Raw genomic sequence first — 19,220 nt, 5'->3', positions numbered from 1 at the left:
ACATGACTGTGCACCAGTGCACAAACAAGGTACAGAAAGACATGGATTAGTGTGTTTTGGGTGGAGAAACTTGACTGGCCTACACAGAGTCCTGACCTCAACCCAACAGAACACCTTTGGCATGAATTCGAGCAGAGCCTGCAAACCAGGTCTTCTCGTCCACATCAGTGCCTGATCTCACAAATGCGCTTCTGGAAGAATGGTCAAATATTCCCATAGACACACTCCTAAACCTTGTGGACCACCTTCCTTCCCAGAAGAGTTCAAGCTGCAAAGGGTGGGCCAACTTAATATCGAAACCTAAGGACTAAGACTGGGATGCGTTAAAGATCATGAGTTTGTAAAGGTAGGCACCCCAATACTTTTGGTAATATAGTGTATATATATACATATATATATATATACATATATATATATATATATATATATATATATGTGTGTGTATATATATATATATATATATATATATATATATGTGTATATATGTGTATATATATATATATATATATATAAATTTTTTTTTTACATTTGCTGGAGTTCAAATTTACGTTCAGTTTTTTGATGGAAAATTTTCCAGGCTAAATTTTTTTAAAAAGCACCATTAATACATGTTTGGTTTTTATGGCAACAGTTGGTCCCTGGCTAAGGATTAGGAGATCTGTCTGAATAGACTAAACACAGAGTGAGCGGATCAGAGTATTTTTTTTCTGACAGACAGGGTTAGCACTGTCACAGATTTTGTTGTTCTGTGTGGCATGCTCTATTAGACATTTATTTGTGGCCATATGCTTTGCAGGATTTCCCTTGAATGTGATGTTTCATGAAGTCATCCCAATAAAATGACTGAAATCTGTGTTTTGGTCATTTTGCTTAACAGTTTATGAAACACTTGTCTAAACCTCAGTAGACAAGCCTTTAATGTGTTAATCCAGGAGTCCTAACAAGGCTCCCCCTACAATGGAGCCTGTGAATGGCTGTACAAGACATGAGCTAGCCGGAGAGAATTAGGCATTGCTTCTGAAGAATATGCTGCTGGCAATCTCTACAATCATGTTACAGAAGATGATGTATTATAAACAAAGGAAGGCAATTGTGTACACACATTTGGTGCTTTACTGCAACATTGCCATCTAATGTGTTGAGAAGAGATCTTCAGCAGCTGATACAGATCTGCGCAAAGAAAACTGAGAGAACGAGAAGAAAAGAGAAGATCTGTCATAGATTAGGATGGGAACTGAGAGATCTTCTCATCTTGGTCATGATCACTCAACCGGGGTGCAACTTTTTCAACCCAATTTTAGAATGAATACGATGAAGACTTATTTCTGCCTTCGCTTGATGAAGGGGAACGATTCTGAATCACTTGCAGAAATTCTAAAGATGTAAAATCTCTATGGGTGATACAAGCACCTCAATCTTTGGGGAGTTCTTCATTTTGCTTAACCTTCAGCTAGCCTGATGTCACAAAAACGCAGAGGTCAGCTGATTTCCAGATCCTTTGTGTGTCTGGAATGGATGTGAATGCTATAGCTTTTTGGGAAAAGTGTCAATATTTAATAAATAAATGACATTACTCACAGTTCTACGTTAGGTGATAGGATTATAGGAAGAAAGTCAATCTGGCATGCAGTGAAGGGAACCTAAAGGAACCAGAAAGCTCCTCCTTTTAATCAGTGCATAACACAGTACAGCGTTCCTACAGTATTTGTAAACCCAATCCTATAGTAGGGGGCATTAATAACTTTCTTCTAGCAGAGGTCTGAATCTCATGTTTATACAATTAATCTTCACATCACAGGCCCCCCCACCTCTTTTGCATCAAAGACCCATTTAATATCACAGCCACCCCTTTTCCTCAAAGCCCTGGTCCTTCAGAACACAGTCCCCTATTTGACATCAAAGCCCCTCCTAACATCATAGTCCCCCTCCTTCATATCAAAGTCTCTCTCCTTACATTACAACCCCCTGTCACATGACAGCCCCCTCCATACATCATAGCTCCCCCTTCACATTACAACCCCCCTGCTTAACATCATAGCACCCCCCCCCCCCCCTCCTATTCATATCACAGTTTCTTTCATTTACATCAAAGTTTCCCCCTCCTTTTAACATGACAGCTCCCTCCTTTACATCACAGTGCCCTCTTACCCCCTTTATATCATAGTTCCTCTTCAAGTTGCAACCTGCCCCCCCCTTACATCACAGCCCCCCTCAAATTACAGTCCCCTCCTTCCATTACATCCAAGCCCCCCTCCCTCTTTACATCACAGACCTCTCCTTACATTACACCCCCCTTTACATCACAGTTCCTCTTCGTCTCACAACCCCCCTTTACATTACAGCCCTCTTGTCACATGACAGTCACTGCTTTATATCACAGCCTTCTCCTTACATTGTAACTTCCTTTAGATTACAGCCCCCCCCCCCCCCTAACAACATACCCCCTTCACATGACAGTTCCCTCCTTACATCACAGCCCCCACATTATATCACAGTTTCCCATAACAATGGAACCCCCTTTCCTTTACATCACAGTTCCTCCTCACACCTCAGACCCTCCTTTAGATGGCAGTCCTCTTCCTACACCATACCCCCTCCTTTACTTCACACCCTCCCCCCCTTTACATCACAGTCCCCCATAATAACTTAACCTCACTCACCCCTTAAATCATAATCTACCTTCACACCACAAACCACCATTTACATCATAGTTCTTCACATCGCAGACCTCCCCTTTACAACATAGTTCCCTTTCCCATTGAAGACCCCCACTTTACATCACAGCCACTTTCTTACATTACAACCCCCTTTATACATCACAGCCCTCTTCACATGACAGTCCCCTCCTCATCACAGTTTCCTTCCTTTACATCCAAGCCCCCTCCTCCCTTTAATCACAGCCCCCTTTTTACATTACAGCCCCCTTCATACTGTACATTACAGCCCACCCCCTTTACATCACAGTTCCCTTTGCATCGCAGTCCCCCCTTTACATCACAGTTCCTTTTCATCTCACACCCACCTTTACATCACAGCCCCTTTGTCACACGACAGTCCTTGCTTTACATCACAGCCTTCTCCTTACTTCGTAACCCCCTTTTACATCATACCGCCCTTCACATGACAGTTCCCGCCTTACATTACAGCCCCCACTTTATATCACAGTCCCCCATAACATCGGAACCCCCCTTCCTTTATATCACAGTTCCTCCTCACACCTAAGACCCCCCCTTCAGTTTACAGTCCTCTTCCTACCTCCTTTACTTCACAGTCTCCCCTTTACATCACAGTCCCCCATAATATCGCAACCCCCACTCTTTAAATCACAGTCTACCTTCACACCGCAAACTATCATTTACATCACAGTTCTTCTTCACATATCAGACCTCTCCTTTACATAATAGCCGCATTTCCCAATTAAGACTCCCACTTTACATCACGGCCCCCCTCCTTTACATCAGTGTCCTCTTCACATCACATAACCACCCCCCCCTTACATCACAGTCCTAAGGAAAAGAGGTACAGCAAGTATGGTCGGAGGGTGGGAGCTACTCAGCCTTTCATGTTAACAAGCAGTTGATTGGTTGCTAGGACCACCCTGCTTCAAGGCAACCAATCACCCGCTTGTTAACGTGAAAAGCTTGGCAGTTCCTGCCCTTTGGCCTGCCGGCAGTAGCGACAGCAGTGGGGGGATAGAGAGAGACTTGAAAGAGATCGCACAGGCTGCTGAATGGTGCAGCTGCGGAAATCTAGATTGGACTGTCACTTGGTCACTTGGTAAGCAATTACAAAAATAATTTTTAATGTTTCTAAATATGCAGCTTTAATTAATATAATACTTTTTGATCCTGGGCATGGGGGTCCTTGTTCAGGCATTTCCTGTTATAATGTGACAACACTGTCCCTGTTGTTCTCCTGTGTTGTCAGCCTGTCACATGCGTTTTTAATGGTGACTACAAGTGGCCGTTTCAGCACACATTATGCAGGCGTGGTCCTATTCTGTCACCATCAGGAAACCGACCCTTAGAAATGCCATGAAGCCATCACTGGAGTGCATTCATATAAATAGGAAGTGGCTGTAGGAGATGAGTAGCACTGCAATGCTTACACAGCATAAAAAAAACAAACAATGTTATTTTTTTAACAAAGGCAACTTTAGCAAACATTGAAGTCAGTTTATAAACTAGTGAACATGACTTTCACCAAATGTTTATTGGTGATAAATGAATCATTGTCATTAAAAAACCCCTGGCACTGGGAAGATTTACCTGACAGTCATGTTTACTGTTAAGCCTCGTACACACGATCGGATTTTCTGCAGACAAAACCTCGGACTTTTGTCTGAAGGGCGTTGGGCAGGAACTTGTCTTGCATACAAATGGCAAAGAGTTGTTGGGCAACAAATACGAAGGTAGTGACGTACTATGTGCTTTTTCAGCTCTTTAGCACCACCCTTTGGGCTCCTTCTGCTAATTTCACGTTAGTAGAAGTTTGGTGAGTGTTGATTCGCGCTTTTCATTTCGCAATTTTCATTTCACACTTTTCATTTCACGTTTTTCATTTTGCGCTTTTTAGTTCGTTTCTGAACGGCCGTTCGTCAACCAGCCATGTTGCGGAATCAGAGGAGATAACGTGTTATTTATTATTGGCATTGGAGTTATCGCTTTGACCCAAGTCCAGTCCAGGTACAGGAGGAGGAGGAGTTCTTGGACCAAAAATTGGTTGCTTATTAATCGTGACCATTTATTTCATATGCCTTTGCTGCGGGAGCTCCAGGAGAATAATCCAGAAGATTTTCGGAATTATCACCGGATGACAGACCCCTGCTTTCACCAACTCTTGGCATTGTTGACCCCCTATATTAAGAAGCAGGACACATGCATGCGGCTTTTATTTTATTTTTTGGTTGAATAATAATGATTTGATTTGGTATATTTTCTATATTTTTGGATGCACAGAATGCACTTTTTGGTTAAGTTCTATTGGCAGATAGCATGTCCAATTTCATTTGTTTTCTTTGTTTAACTGCTTGCCGACCGCCGGCCGTCAATTGACGGCCAGGCGGCGCAGCTCTCGTTGCGGGTGGACGTCATATGACGTCCTCGCTTTCCTAGGCCACCAGGGGGCGCGCGCGCGCCGGCGATCGCGCGCGCCGTGTCACTAGGCACCCAGTGCGCGTGCCCGGCGGCCGCGATGTCCGCCGGGCACCCGCGATTACCGGTAACACAGCAGGACCATGGATCTGTGTGTGTAAACACACAGATCCACGGTCCTGTCAGAGGAGAGGAGACCGATGATGTGTTCCCAGTACAGCGGAACACCGATCGGTCTCCTCCCCTAGTGAGTCCCCGCCCCTACAGTTAAAATTACTCCCTAGCAACACAGTTAACCCCTCGATCACCACCTAGTGTTAACCCCTTCACTGCCTGTCACATTTATACAGTAATCAATGCATTTTTATAGCACGGATCGCTGTATAAATGTGAATGGTCCCAAATATGTGTCAAAAGTGTCCGATGTGTCTGGCGCAATATCGCAGTCACGATAGAAATCGCAGATCGCCGCCATTACCAGTAAAAAAATTTTAAAAAATTAAAATGTTATAAAACTATCCCCTATTTTGTAGACGCTATAACTTTTGCGCAAACCAATCTATATACACTTATTGCGATTTTTTTTTACCAAAAATATGTACAAGAATACATATCGGCCTAAACTGAGAAAAAATTTGTTTTAAAGAAAAAAAAATTGGATATTTATTATCGCAAAAGGTAAAAATTATTGTGTTTTTTTAAAAACTTGTCACTCTTCTTTTGTTTATAGCGCAAAAAATAAAAACCGCAGAGGTGATCAAATACCACTAAAAGAAAGCTCTATTTGTGGGGAAAAAATGATAACAATTTAATTTGGGTACAGTGTTGTATGACCGCGCAATTGTCATTCAAAGTGCGACAGCGCTGAAAGCTGAAAAATGGCTTGGGCAGGAAGGGGGCGAAAATGCCCTGTATTGAGATGGTTAATGCACAATAAAAAAAATTGTGGAGAATAATACTTGGCTATGTGTTTTACTTCAAATGACAGTTTGGGAGTAGGCAGTTACATTTAAAAAAAATACAATGTAAAATTGACAAGGGACACCAAAATAGTTTGATCTTAAAAACTATGGGATACATCTTTGATCTTAAAAACTACGGGATAATGGTGTTGTGGTAACTTGCCCAAATAAAAAAAAAAGCATAATAATATTATTCTTGATATCACTAGAAAAAAAAAAGCCATTGAAAATTAGTTTGCAATAACTCCATCAGTATCACCAGCAAAACAGCTTCATTGTTATCCCATTAAAGAAGAAGAGAATTGTGTGCTGCATTTCGAGATTTCATAATTTGCCACATCACGAATGTTAATTCTCCATTACAAACGCTAGTTTACAAGACCGACCTCTTCTGGCTCGTCCTTGCTTCTGAGCATGCGTGTTTGTACTTTGGACTTTTGTCCGATGGACTTGTGTATACATGCTCGGAAAATCCGACAACAGACATTTGTCTGCGGAAAATCTTAAAACCTGCCATCCAACATTTGTTCGTGGAAAATCCAACAACAATTGTCCGATGGAGCGTACAAACGGTGGGATTTTCCGCCAACAGCCTGTCATCACACATTTCCCATCGGAAAATCCGATCGCGTGTATGAGGCTTAAGGCCCCATTCACATGGGCCTTCCACCAGACTCATGATTAGATGGATCAAAATGGACTGCAATAAATCCCTGTGGGAGACCAGATGTCAGTGATTCTGTATCTGGGTACACCTGGGTCAGATCGCATTTACTGGATCAAACATGAAAAACATTTTTAAAGACCTGACCAGATGTGTGCAGATATAGGCGTCCAGTTGTCCATAGGAAATACACCATTCTGAATTCCCTTCATTACATTTCCATTTCCATTTTCACTTCCAACTCATCAGGGGATCAGTGTAGAATCTTATGCTCAGATGGAATAGTGGGTGCCCGTGTATACTTTAAATCTATTTTTTTCCCCCCTATATTAGATGCTGAGGGTTGGACTTACATAGACATCTGCATCTTCTGCACTGCATTTTTACTGCCCCTCTGTTTTTCACTGTCCTCTGACTGGTGGACTATACTTCTCTTGTAAGGGCGGATCCTTGACTTACAGGGTTCTGTGGAGCCCCACTTGAGACACTTTGTGTGGACTCCTAATTGGCGGGAAGGAGAAGCAGGAAGACATTAGTGAATATTAATTCACTAATGTCACACAAGTGGGTGGGCTCAGGGCTCAGCGCGCTGTGGCCCTGAGCCCACCATTTTTTAAGTCAATTAGAGCCTCCAGCTTTAGTCACGTGCTTAAAAAAAAAAAACCCCTTTGAAAGCCATGTGTCCGGCACCCTGCATGGAGTTTAGGGGCAGGCGCATGAATTAGGGGGGGCACCCCTGCGCCCCTAATGGACGGGCCGCCACTGCCCCAAACCACCTGTGTGAACCAGGGACGTGCAGTCAGGGGAGGCAGAACATTAAAAAAAAATTGAGCTTCGTGGATCATAGCTCGGCGAACCTGAGGTCACAGAGACCCCATTTTGGTCTCTAGCCTAAGTCCCACAACACCACTGGTAAAAATGGTTCCGGAGATACGGGGTTCCGGAGATACGGGGCTCCTTGCGCAGCCTGTCAGAAGCTACATACAGAGCAGCCTGTTTAAATACAAGCTGGCACACTCTGTTTGCAGCTGACTGAGAGGATGAGCTCACAGTGCCTCTCACTTCTTGTCAGAAGCACTGAGCTCAATGGACAGCTTGGAGTCTTGGACCAATGGTAAAGTGGCATTGGCCCCAGCTGTCCAATAAAAATGTTGCACGCCTCTCACTGCAGTGTCATAGAAGGGGGCATGTGTCTAAAAGAGACATGCTCCCTTCCAGCCCAGACCTCTTAACTAAAAGGAAATAAAATGTGTTTACGTGTATAAGATTTACTCGCAATCCCATGTTTTTCTCACACAGTTAATAAGAGGGAGAATGAGAATCTGCTGCTGTTAAAAAGGTACTGTTATAATCAAGCTAAATCATATATTAATATGCTATATGTTATAACATAATAATGTATTATTTATCTATTTACAGTGAAATTACTGATTTGAAGTTACAACTTCAAACTTCAGTAATTTGTCCATTAAGCCACCTGCTTGAGTACAGTTTTTGAAAATATAGTAAATTACCTTAAACCAATATATAATAATTATTTGTATATTACTTATGGTAATTAACCACTTGCCACCCAGGCCAATTCTGACACTTCTCTCCTACATGTAATAATCATAATTTTTTTGCTAGAAAATTACTCAGAACCCCCAAACATTATATATAATGTTTTAGCAGACACCCTAGGGCAGGGGTAGGCAACCTCGGCCCTCCAGCTGTTTTGAAACTAAAAGTCCCATGAGATATTGCAAGACCCTGACAATCACAGGCATGACTCCTAGAGGCAGAGGCATGATGAGATTTGTAGTTTCACCACAGCTGGAGGGCCGAGGTTGCCTACCCCCGCCCTAGGGAATAAAATGGTGGTTGTTGCAACTTTTTATGTTACACTGTATTTGCGCAGCAATTTTTCAAACGTGTTTTTTTTTTTTTTCAAAAACTGTTTCGTGAATATTAAAAAAAAAAACCTGCTAAAGATAACCCGATTTTTTTTTAGAATGTGAAAGATGATGTTATGCCAAGTAAATAGATACCTAACATGTGACACTTTAAAATTTCGCACACTCGTGGAATGGAGCTAAACTTTAGTACTTAAAAATCTCCATAGGCGACGCTTTAAATTTTTTTTTTTTTACAGGCTACATGTTTAGAGTTACAGAGGAGATCTAGTGCTAGAATTATTGCTCTCACTCTAACGATTGTGGTGTATGTAACCTGTGTGTATCTGGCTACTAGCCAGTGCCTCACCAGCCACTGACCTCAATGCACGTCCCTAGTGTGAACGAATGAATCGCAGATCACCGCCATTACTAGTACAAAAAGAAATAATAATACAAATGCCATAAGTCTACCCCCTATTTTGTAGATGCTGTAACTTTTGTGCAAACCAATCAATATATGCTTTATTGCGATTTTTTTTTTTTTTACCTAAAATATGTAGCAGAATACATATTGGCCTATTTGTTTATAGTTCAAAGAATAAAAACCGCAGAGGTGGTCAAATACCACCAAAAGAAAGCTCTATTTGCGGGGAAAAAAGGACAACAATTGTGTTTGGTTATATCGTTGCATGACCGCGCAATTGTCAGTTAAAGCGACGCAGTGCTGTATTGCAAAAAATGGCCTGGTCATTTAAGGGGAAAATCTTCTGCTCTGTGGTTAAGGTATGGTTGCTATGGGCAACTGATATGTGCACCCTGTTACCCACACATTGATCGTTGCACTCACCTCTGTTATCCTGTTCACTTGCAGACATATTTTCCCAGTTTGGTGTCACGAATCGGTACACTTCCTCCCATTTCAACCTCTTTGTGACTCTGTCCGAGTATCCTGGGCATTCAGGGTTCCATATCTCTGGTCGGTTTTGTACCAAGGATATTATGGCCTCATGTGCGATATCACAGGCCGCTATCGCCATGCTCCTCTCTCTAGAGTACACACTCCTCAACTTCCCGTGTCATTCTCAGGTATATCTTGTGATTCTGATGTGCTTCCTGTTGGTTTTTTTTCTTTTGTTCATGCTGCTATCCGCAGCTGAAACAGTGCACTGCGATTACCCACGGTTATGTGCAGATAGCTGCGCTAAATCGTTCCTGAACGCAGTCAAATTTATTTTTCTATCTGCACAAAACCGTATGTAACAGAACCGTTGCTGAACATAGTGTGTGAATGGGGCCATAGGAAAGCATTGTGTGTATTTAGCTGCGGTAGATAACTTTATCTGTCCGCAGCTAAAAGCTGAATTCTATCTGCCCCTGTGAAAGCGGCCTCATGGGGCGTACACACGGTCGGACTTTTCAGCTACAAAAATCCGACAGCCCGTCCGACAAACTTTCGACAGACTTTTGGAGGACTTGCGGCGGTCTTTCTAAGGAACGGACTTGCTTACATACGATCACACAAAAGTCCGACGGATTTGTACGTGATGACGTGACAAAATAAGGAAGTTGTTAGCCAGTAGCCAATAGCTGCCCTAGCGTGGGTTTTTGTCCGTCGGACTAGCATACAGACGAGCGGATTTCTGGGTCCGGCGGAGTTACGACGTAAAGATTTGAAGCATGTTCCAAATCTAAAGTCCATCAGATTTGTGACTGGAAAAGTCCGCTGAAAGTCTGGGAAGCCCACACACGATCGTCCGCCGGATTTGGTACGTCAGCGTCCGTCGGACTTTTGTAGCCGAAAAGTCCGACCGTGTGTACGCCCCATCAGTGTTTATGAACTTTTTTTTAGGAATAATTTATAATATCGAGCAAAATTCATGAACACTGATGTAAGAACAAGCCTTTAGTATTAAGTTATACACATGTTTGTGTGAAGTGCACTTACAGTCCTACATTTGTATTTTATAAGGAGAAAGTCTACCCAGTATATGGTTAGCCAAGTCCTAGTCTTCTCAGGAAAATATATGGTGGAGATCCTGGATAGAAAGCATATGGTGTAGCTACTGGTAGTGGAGCTCCTGGATGGACAGTATAATGCATAGCTCCAAGGTGGACAGTATAGATTGGCATGCTGGAGCTCCAGGATGGATGGTATATGATGCAGCTCCAGGATGGACAATATATGGAGAAGCTCCAGGATGGATAGCATATGGTGGGACTTCAGGATGGACAGTATAAGGTAAACAGTATAGGGTGGAATGCTGGAGCTCCTGGATGGACAAAATATAATGGAGCTCCAGAATGGACAGCATATGATGGAGCCCCAGGATGGACATCTATTGTTGAGCTTCAGGATGACTAATATGGTGGAACTTCCGTTTGACAGCATATAGTGGAGTTTAGGGATGGACAGTATATGGTGGAGCTCCAGGATGGAGAGTATTTGGGGAGCTCCAGGATGGTCAACATATGGCTGAGCTCCAAGATGGACAGTATATGGCTGAGTTTTAGTATTAAGTTCATGGCAGAGCTCCAGGATGGACAGCATGTGGCAGAGTTCTGGGATTGGGTTTATTGTAGAGCTCCAGGATGGACAGTATATGGTGGAGCTCCAGGATGGACAACATATGGCTGAGTTCTAGGACTGAGTTTATGGTGGAGCTCCAGGATGGACAGTATATAGTGGAGCTCCAGGGTGGATGGTATATGGCCAAGTTTTAGGATTGAGTTCATGGCGAGCTCTAGAATGGACATTATATGGCGAGTTTTAGGACTGAGTTCATGGTGAAGCTCCAGGATGGACAGTATGTGGCTGAGTTCTAGGATTAAGTTTGTAGTGGAGCTCCAGAATGGACAGAATATGGTGGAGCTCCAGGATGGACAGCATATGACCGAGGTCTAGGATTGAGTTTATGGTAAAGCTCCACAATGGGCAGCATATGGCCTAGTTTGGGGATTGAGTTTTTGGTGGAGCTTCAGGTTGGATGGTATATTGCTGAGTTCTAGGATTGAGTTTATAGTAAAGCTCCAGGATGAACGATATATGGTGGAGCTCCAGGATGGACAGTATATGGTGGAGCTCCAGGATGGACAGTATATCATGGAGCTCCAGGATGGACAGTATATGGCTTAGTTCTAGGATTAAGTTTGTAGTGGAGCTCCAGAATAGACAGAATATGATGGAGCTCCAGGATAGACAGCATATGGATGAGTTCTAGGACTGAGCTTACGGTGGAGCTCCAGGATAGACAGCATATGGATGAATTTTAGGATTGAGTTTATGGTGGAGCTTCAGAATGGGCAATACATGGTGGAGCTCCAGGATGGACAGATTATGGCGGAGCTCCAGGATGGACAGTATACGGTGGTGCTCTAGGATGGGGGTGGAGGACCCTGCATCTAAAGTTGGTGACACAATGTGATTGAGTTTTTGGTGGAGTGCAGGATGGACAGTTCATGGTGGAGCTCCAGGATGGACAGTACATGGTGGTGCTCCATGATGGACAGTTTATGGTGGAGCGCCAGTATGGACAGTACATGGTGGAGCTCCATGATGGACAGTTTATGGTGGACCACTAGTATGGACAGTACATGGTGGAGCTCCAGGATAGACAGCATATGGATGAGTTCTAGGATTGAGTTTATGGTGGAGCTCCAGGACCAGGATAGACAGCATATAAATGAGTTCTTGGATTGAGTTTATGGCGGCGCTCCAGGATGGACAGTATACGGTGGTGCTCCAGGATGGGGATGGAGGATCCTGCCTCTGAAGTTGGTGACACAATGTAAAGTCACTTTTGTATAAAGTGACCTCCATGGAGTAGCTGTGATGTGGGAAGGAAAGTGTACAGAACTCAGGTGTGGAAGGCTGAAGACAAGTCTGAACAGAGCCAACATTCCCAGCCATTGTTCAGTAGGGGCCCTCTGGGGAGGGGGCCACATGTGACTAAGTAGAACAGGTCTGGTGGCTCCTGGGAAGCAGAGTGTCAGCTCTGGGGACACGGATCGCAGATGAAAGCTTCTGGCCAGAGGGCTGGGCGCCGGCATCTACTTCCCTGCCTGCACTAAGTGTTATGAGAGGCCGAGGCCGCCCCGAGCCTCCCCATCACTGACATCATACAGAGAGGGGAGGAGGGAGGCAGCCTGCCGGAGTCACAGGAGGGAGGACAGGCGGCGCAGGCTGGGATCCGCACAACACAGCACAGTGCTGAGTGACCGAAGGAGCCCGGAGACACCGAGTCCTGGACGGGATGACACTCTGATCCCCACCCCCTCCTCCTCCCTCTACTGTCCGAGCCGGGGAGTGCTGGATGTGGCTGCGAGTGAGCCGTCCCTGGAAGAGGGAGTCGAGTCTGGATAAGTTGGTCGCGCTTCTTCTCCTTAGGAGGATCTGATGCTGATCCGCTGGATTATGGCTCCCGGCTGGAGAGGACCGTGCCGTTGGCTGAGCTGTTCTCTGACTTTCACCCTGATGGCTTCAGTCTTCCAAGGTGAGGAGACCCGTCACTTGTGTGTGTTCAGCTCCGGGACAAGGCTGGGGGGATGGAGACTTCCATGGGGTGAGCCCCCCAGGACTAGGCTGGGGGGATGGAGGCTTTTATGGGCTGAGCCACCCAGGACTAGGACAAGGCTGGGGGGATGGAGACTTTTATGGGGTGAACCCCCCAGGACTAGGACAAGGCTGGGGGGATGGAGACTTTCATGGGGTGAGCCCCCCAGGACTAGGACAAGGCTGGGGGGATGGAAACTTCTATGGGGTGAGCCCCCCAGGTTTAGGACAAGGCTGGGGGGATGGAGACTTTCATGGGGTGAGCCCCCCAGGACTAGGACAAGGCTGGGGGGATGGAGACTTTCATGGGGTGAGCCCCCCAGGACTAGGACAAGGCTGGGGGGATGGAAACTTCTATGGATTGAGCCCCCCAGGACTAGGACAAGGCTGGGGGGATGGAGACTTCTATGGGGTGAGCCCCCAGGTTTAGGACAAGGCTGGGGGGATGGAGACTTTCATGGGGTGAGCCCCCCAGGACTAGAACAAGGCTGGGGGATGGAGACTTTCTTGAGGTGAGCCCCCCAGGACTAGGACAAGGCTGGGGGGATGGAGACTTTCATGGGGTGAGCCCCCCAGGACTAGGACAAGGCTGGGGGGATGGAAACTTCTATGGATTGAGCCCCCCAGGACTAGGACAAGGCTGGGGGGATGGAGACTTCTATAGGGTGAGCCCCCCCCCCCCGGACTAGGACAATGCTGGGAGGATGGAGACTTCAATGAGGTGAGCCCCCCAGGACTAGGACAAGGCTGTGGGGGGATGGAGACTTCTGTGGGGTGAGCCGACTAGGACAAGGCTGGGAGGATGGAGGCTTTCATGTGCTGTGCCCCCTAGCATAAGGCTGGGTGGAAGGAGACTTCCATGTGTTGAGCCCCTAGGGCTAGGACAAAGCTGGGAGGATGGAGACCTTTATGGGTTGAACCCCCTAGAATAAGGCTGGGTGGATGGAGACCTCTGTGTTCCGAGCCTCTTTGGATAAGGCTGGGTGGATGGAGACTTCCATGGGATGAGCCCCCTAGGATAAGGCTGGGGGGATGGATATTATCATGGGTTTAACTCCCTAGGATAAGGCTGGGTGGATGGATACTTCCATAGGATGAGCCCCCCTAGGATAATGCTAGGGGGATGGAGACCTTCATCGGTTGTACCCCCTAGGATAAGGCTGGGGGGATGGAGACATTCATGTGATGAGCCCCCAGAACAAAACTGGGTGGCTGGAGACTTTCATAGGTTGAGCCCCCCAGAACAAGGCTGGGTGCATGGAGACTTTAATGAGTTGTGGGGTCAGGATAGAGGATGCAGCAACCAGACCTCTGCATCTATAATGGGAAGTCCCAGCACTATATTTATTCTATAGACTTTATATGACAAGTCTGGGAAATGTACACTTATGCTGCATGCACATGGACGATCGTGCTACTAATATCGCCACCAAATAATCACTACACATTTAGTTGCATGTGGTAGTGACGACTGTCCAAATTTGAAGCATTGTGCAATCGTAAGCAATAAATCACTAAAACATGTTCCATCGCTCCTTATCTATGGTGATCAGTTGCTAAACGCTAACAATTAATTACCAGTGAGTTTGGTAGCACCATCAAAAAAATTCAGCCTGCCTGCCCAGCCTTGCCCTATTCTTTGGTCTGCCAGGGATCTAAGGACTGATACAGGGACAACTACAATTACAGCTGCAAAATTTCGGCTGTGTGATGTCATGACATAATGGTCAGAGACATTGATGGAGGTGGGTGTCTGGTGTACATTAGATGTCTGAATTCTGCAACAAGTAGTTTAATGCAGAGAATGCAGCTATAGAGGTCTGCGTCCGATCACCGTATGTGTCCACAAACTCACATGTGTCTATAGAAGTAATAGATGTGTTATAGATGGATCTAGCATAGATATGTGCAGATGTGTAACCTCAGAATCATGGTGGGTCTAACACTGGGTCCATTGGATGAACTGGGGGAAGGGTGGCTGGAAAATAAATGTAGAGGTAATATTTCAGCTCTTTGTGATGTGACCCTTCTTGGGGGAGGGAGGGTAGAACATGCAGTGCCAACCAATATGGAGAATGAGACCTCCCTCCTTGCTCCACAATAACATCAACATGGAAAGGGGAAGCTGTGCCTGGGGTCCATGGCTGTCTGACATGAGGACGGACTGGAGCAGACTTCATTTTTGCTGGGAGGCCATGCAGTAGATTTAATTGGAGAACAGAAAGGACGGGAAGCCGTGTCTGCCACACACAACAGCCCCCCAGCTGTCTGATCTGCCAGCTTGCAGCAAACTTTACTTCCACCCTGTGAGGCTGAGAACAAAGTCATTCCATGAGAAAGGCAAATTCTATTAGGACAAGATCATGACCATCTTGCTGGAGGAAATTAAAGCCTGAGTTAACGTCTCCCCTTTTGTTGGAGATCTAGAATGTAGCTGCTCTGCTTTGTTTCAGATCTGATTCAATGTATCCTCTAACTCAAACCTTGTGACTCAAACAGAGAGGAAGTTGGGGCTGAGCAGTGGAAAGTGATGTGTAGACATGGCCGTGTTTAGAGGGCTGTGGAGGTATAAAACACGTCCTCCTTGGTTTGTGATGTCTCAGACTGGTTTGAGGTTTTAAAGATAAATTCCAGGAAAACTAAAACTCCTCCCTTGCAGTGGTGCTGTGTCTGTACTGCAAGGGTTAACTGCTCATATCTGTCTAGGGGAGGGGAAAAAGAGATTTACTTACCCGATTTTCCACTCCCGCAGGCTCCACTGTACTGCCAGATGGGTCATTGCAGCATCTTCTCCCCATGCTTCGGCGGTCTAAGGACCTCTGATGTCATCAAGACTGGTGTAGGGGCCACAGCCCTGCATTGGATGTGAGGACACTGAGAGACAGTCCACCACCTGGAGCGCCGGGTAGGCAGAAGTGCTTTACCTGCCCCCTAGACTAAGCCCTCATTCACAATGATGCGACTTGTAATGCGATTTAAAGGTTCCTAATCGCATGACAAGTCACACCCTATTGCCAGCAATGGAACCGTTCATATCGCTGGGACTCATGTTGCAGCAATTATGAAAAAGTTTTCTGCACTACTTTTTTCCAGTTTAAAGAGGAGCTCCAGGCTCCCCCACCAAAAAATTAAAAGTCAGCAGCTACAAACACTGTAGCTGCTAACTTTTAATATTAGGACATTTACCTGTCCAGGGATCCTACAGTGTTGGCACCCCAGCCAATTTTTAATCGGCTCTTGGGTGCTGTCGCCGCCATTCCTTTTAAGCCTTGTGGCTTCACAGCCGGTTCCCCACTGCGCATGTGCGAAGCGGTGGAAGGAGGAGGGGGCCGAACTTACCGGGGACCTCGCTGCGGCGAGGTCTCCCAGAAGTAGGGATGGGTACCTGTTAAAAACAGGTACCCGCTTCCCCCTGAAAAGTGACAAAAGTGGAAGCGGAGAGGGGAGAAAGCAAACAAGTGGAGCTTCCTCTTTTGGGTGGAGCTCTGCTTTAATGGCGACTTGCATAGACTTCTGTTAAATTAAGTCACAAGCCGCAAGGAAATCGGCAGTGCAAATCACACTGACCTGCAGCTTTAAAATCCCGCTGACGTAGTGTGTTTTCAAAGCCACACCAGTGTGATCCAGGGCTGAATGACCGTTAACCCTTGTAGTGCACTTGCATTTTTAGGTTTCCTGAAGTTGGGCTTTAGGGCTGCCATACATGGCTCAAATTTCAGATGTTTTTACTTGAATGGGCTGCCCTACATGTATTTGTTGCCCAAAAAGAAGCTCCTCCAACTTTTCGGGCATCAAGCTTTATGCAATTTTGAAAGGTGAGGATTTCAGCGATTGCCACAAGACAATCACTTCGTAATTGGGGTGCTATTTAGGGATAATGGCACCCAAACACTTGTTGCGCAGCAAACACTGTGCAATTTGGAATCGCAGGTAGAATTACAGCACTTCTGCCTGCGATTCCAAATTGCAAAGTCAGAATGGAGTCTTAGATTTGTTTTGTTCTGGCCCATGGATTGAACAAGAGAGATCACTTGATTATCCTATTCATGCGAAACAGTATTCTGACAGCCAGCACCAGCAGCTACCAGTATACCCGAATAATAGCTGCATCTGATTGGATGCAAGCACCGTTCAGCCAACGATTTTCTGTCCATCTCCTTCAATTTTCAGAATAATAGCTGTTGGAAAGCAGGGTGCCAACAAGGCCTATCATGGCAGGTTGATCAGGAACCATCCAAAAATCACTCCATGTGTGGTCAACTTTAGGGACATCACAGCAGCACAAGACACAATGGAGTTGATTTACTAAAACTAGAGAGGTCAAAATCTTGTGCAGCTCTGCATAGAAACCAACCAGCTTTTAACTTCAGCTTGTTCAAGTAAGCTTTGACAAAAAACCTAAAAAATGGAAGCTGATTGGTTTCTATGCAGAGCTGTACCAGATTTTGCACTCTCCAATTTTAGTAAATCAACACCAATGTGGCATTCCACAGTCATATCATGGGCTGATAGTAAAATTATCTTCCGTGTTGACTAATTTAGGTATGACTACCTTCATTGCTTGGAGAAACCCATACTGATATGATCTGCTATTTCTGAGTTGACTTATTTAACCTATTGCCGACCATATAATTCAGAAAAAGTGGGCTTTAATGTCCAGCTGCTGCACATGTGTATCAATGGTGGCCTAAGGTTATGTGCTGAGAATGCCTTCACTGCATGCTCCCAGCACACTGACAGCTCTCAATCATGTGACTGCTGTGAGAGCCAATCACAGAGGTCACATATTACAGAAGCTGCGACATCTTCCAGGCATTAAAGCTCACTTAATCGGCTGCTTGAGGCATCTTAAGGGGTTAATGATGGAAGGAGTAGTGTGTAAAGGGCAGCGACCTAAAGTAACCAGTCAGAATTCATTTTCCACCGTTTTTACATTAATGCGCAGAAATCTGGTTGCAATGAGCTGCATCAGTTTGATATTGGTAGGGATTAGGCCTGCTTACTACTACAGCAAGAGGAGAGGGTTGTGTAATGGGTGCCAATTATACAGTTGCCCTCAGCCCCAGATATGTAATAAATGATAAATATTGCGTAGGTAAACTACTTGTGAAAATTGGGCTTTATATGGTACGACGACGTTAGGAATGTAATAAGCTAAACAAACAAGGCTATTAGCAGAGATATTATTTGGAATACAACTTGATTACACAAACTGAAAACTACATAATTATAGAAGGTACACAGCATAAGATTACAAGAATATGTTAGTATGATTACCAGATGTAAGTAACAAAGCAAACAGTCCAAAATTGGCACTGAGCATGAATTAGCCACTATTCTGTATATACTACAGCTGTCCTAGTGATAGGACCGAGACAAAACAAAGGCGGCCTATAGGATGTGTAGCAGGTGCTATTAAAGCACTTTTAGCCTACATGCTAATGCAATGACAAGGATATGGGAAAAGAGGCAATAAAATAGAGAACATCATCTACATACAAAATACTCTAGTAAGATCACCAGCAATATTTTAGGGTATAGGGGCACCTCTGTCTAGGTTTAACCACTTAAACACTTCTTTTGTTATGGACATGCATAATCTACTTGAACCGCCTTTCTTTTTGCTTTTTCATACTGTGTACCATCTCTAATCATGTAATTCTTAATGTACCAGCCTGTGCAATCCTGTTTTGATGTACTATCATGTTTCTGATTATAATCATCTCTAGCAAGCCTATTGTAATCATGTTAAACCATATAAAAGCATTTTTTTGTTGCAATTTAAGCTAATGGTATACTATCATCCTTTTATTGTATAATTACTACACTTTGCCTATCACTGCTGCTCTTTCCACTGCCTGCCGTCTAAACCAGAATGCATCACAGGATAACTGAAGGGACTCTGGAATTGGCTTACTGTAACAATGGGATTCCATTAGTGAAGGGACTGTCAGGATTGTTTCATAATACAAAGCCCACTCTCCAGAGTGTAATAACCTGTAACAACCAATCAATAATCACATTTCATTGTCTTGTCTGCTGTAAATGGATAAAAGCTGAAAATGGTTGTTCGGG

The 19,220-nt window shown here is 44.9% G+C and overlaps 1 protein-coding gene across 3 annotated transcripts in view; it reads left to right on the top strand.

Moving 5' to 3' along the window:
- Positions 1 to 12,588: 12,588 nt before the first annotated feature.
- The window catches only part of NECTIN1 (nectin cell adhesion molecule 1), a 489,765-nt gene continuing 483,133 nt past the window's right edge, over positions 12,589 to 19,220 (top strand). Inside the window, exon 1 of one of the 3 annotated variants that reach the window (XM_073602553.1) lies at positions 12,589 to 13,086. In XM_073602553.1, the coding sequence (XP_073458654.1) occupies positions 12,990 to 13,086 (97 nt within the window). In that variant the 5' untranslated portion in view covers positions 12,589 to 12,989. The remainder of the gene's footprint in view (positions 13,087 to 19,220) is intronic. The other 2 variants (XM_073602556.1, XM_073602554.1) reach the window with 2 other exon arrangements.

The sequence above is a fragment of the Aquarana catesbeiana genome, linkage group LG10, assembly GCF_042186555.1.
Source record: "Aquarana catesbeiana isolate 2022-GZ linkage group LG10, ASM4218655v1, whole genome shotgun sequence".
NCBI classification, from domain to species: Eukaryota; Metazoa; Chordata; class Amphibia; order Anura; family Ranidae; genus Aquarana; species Aquarana catesbeiana.
This window is presented reverse-complemented; position numbering and strand designations above follow the sequence as displayed.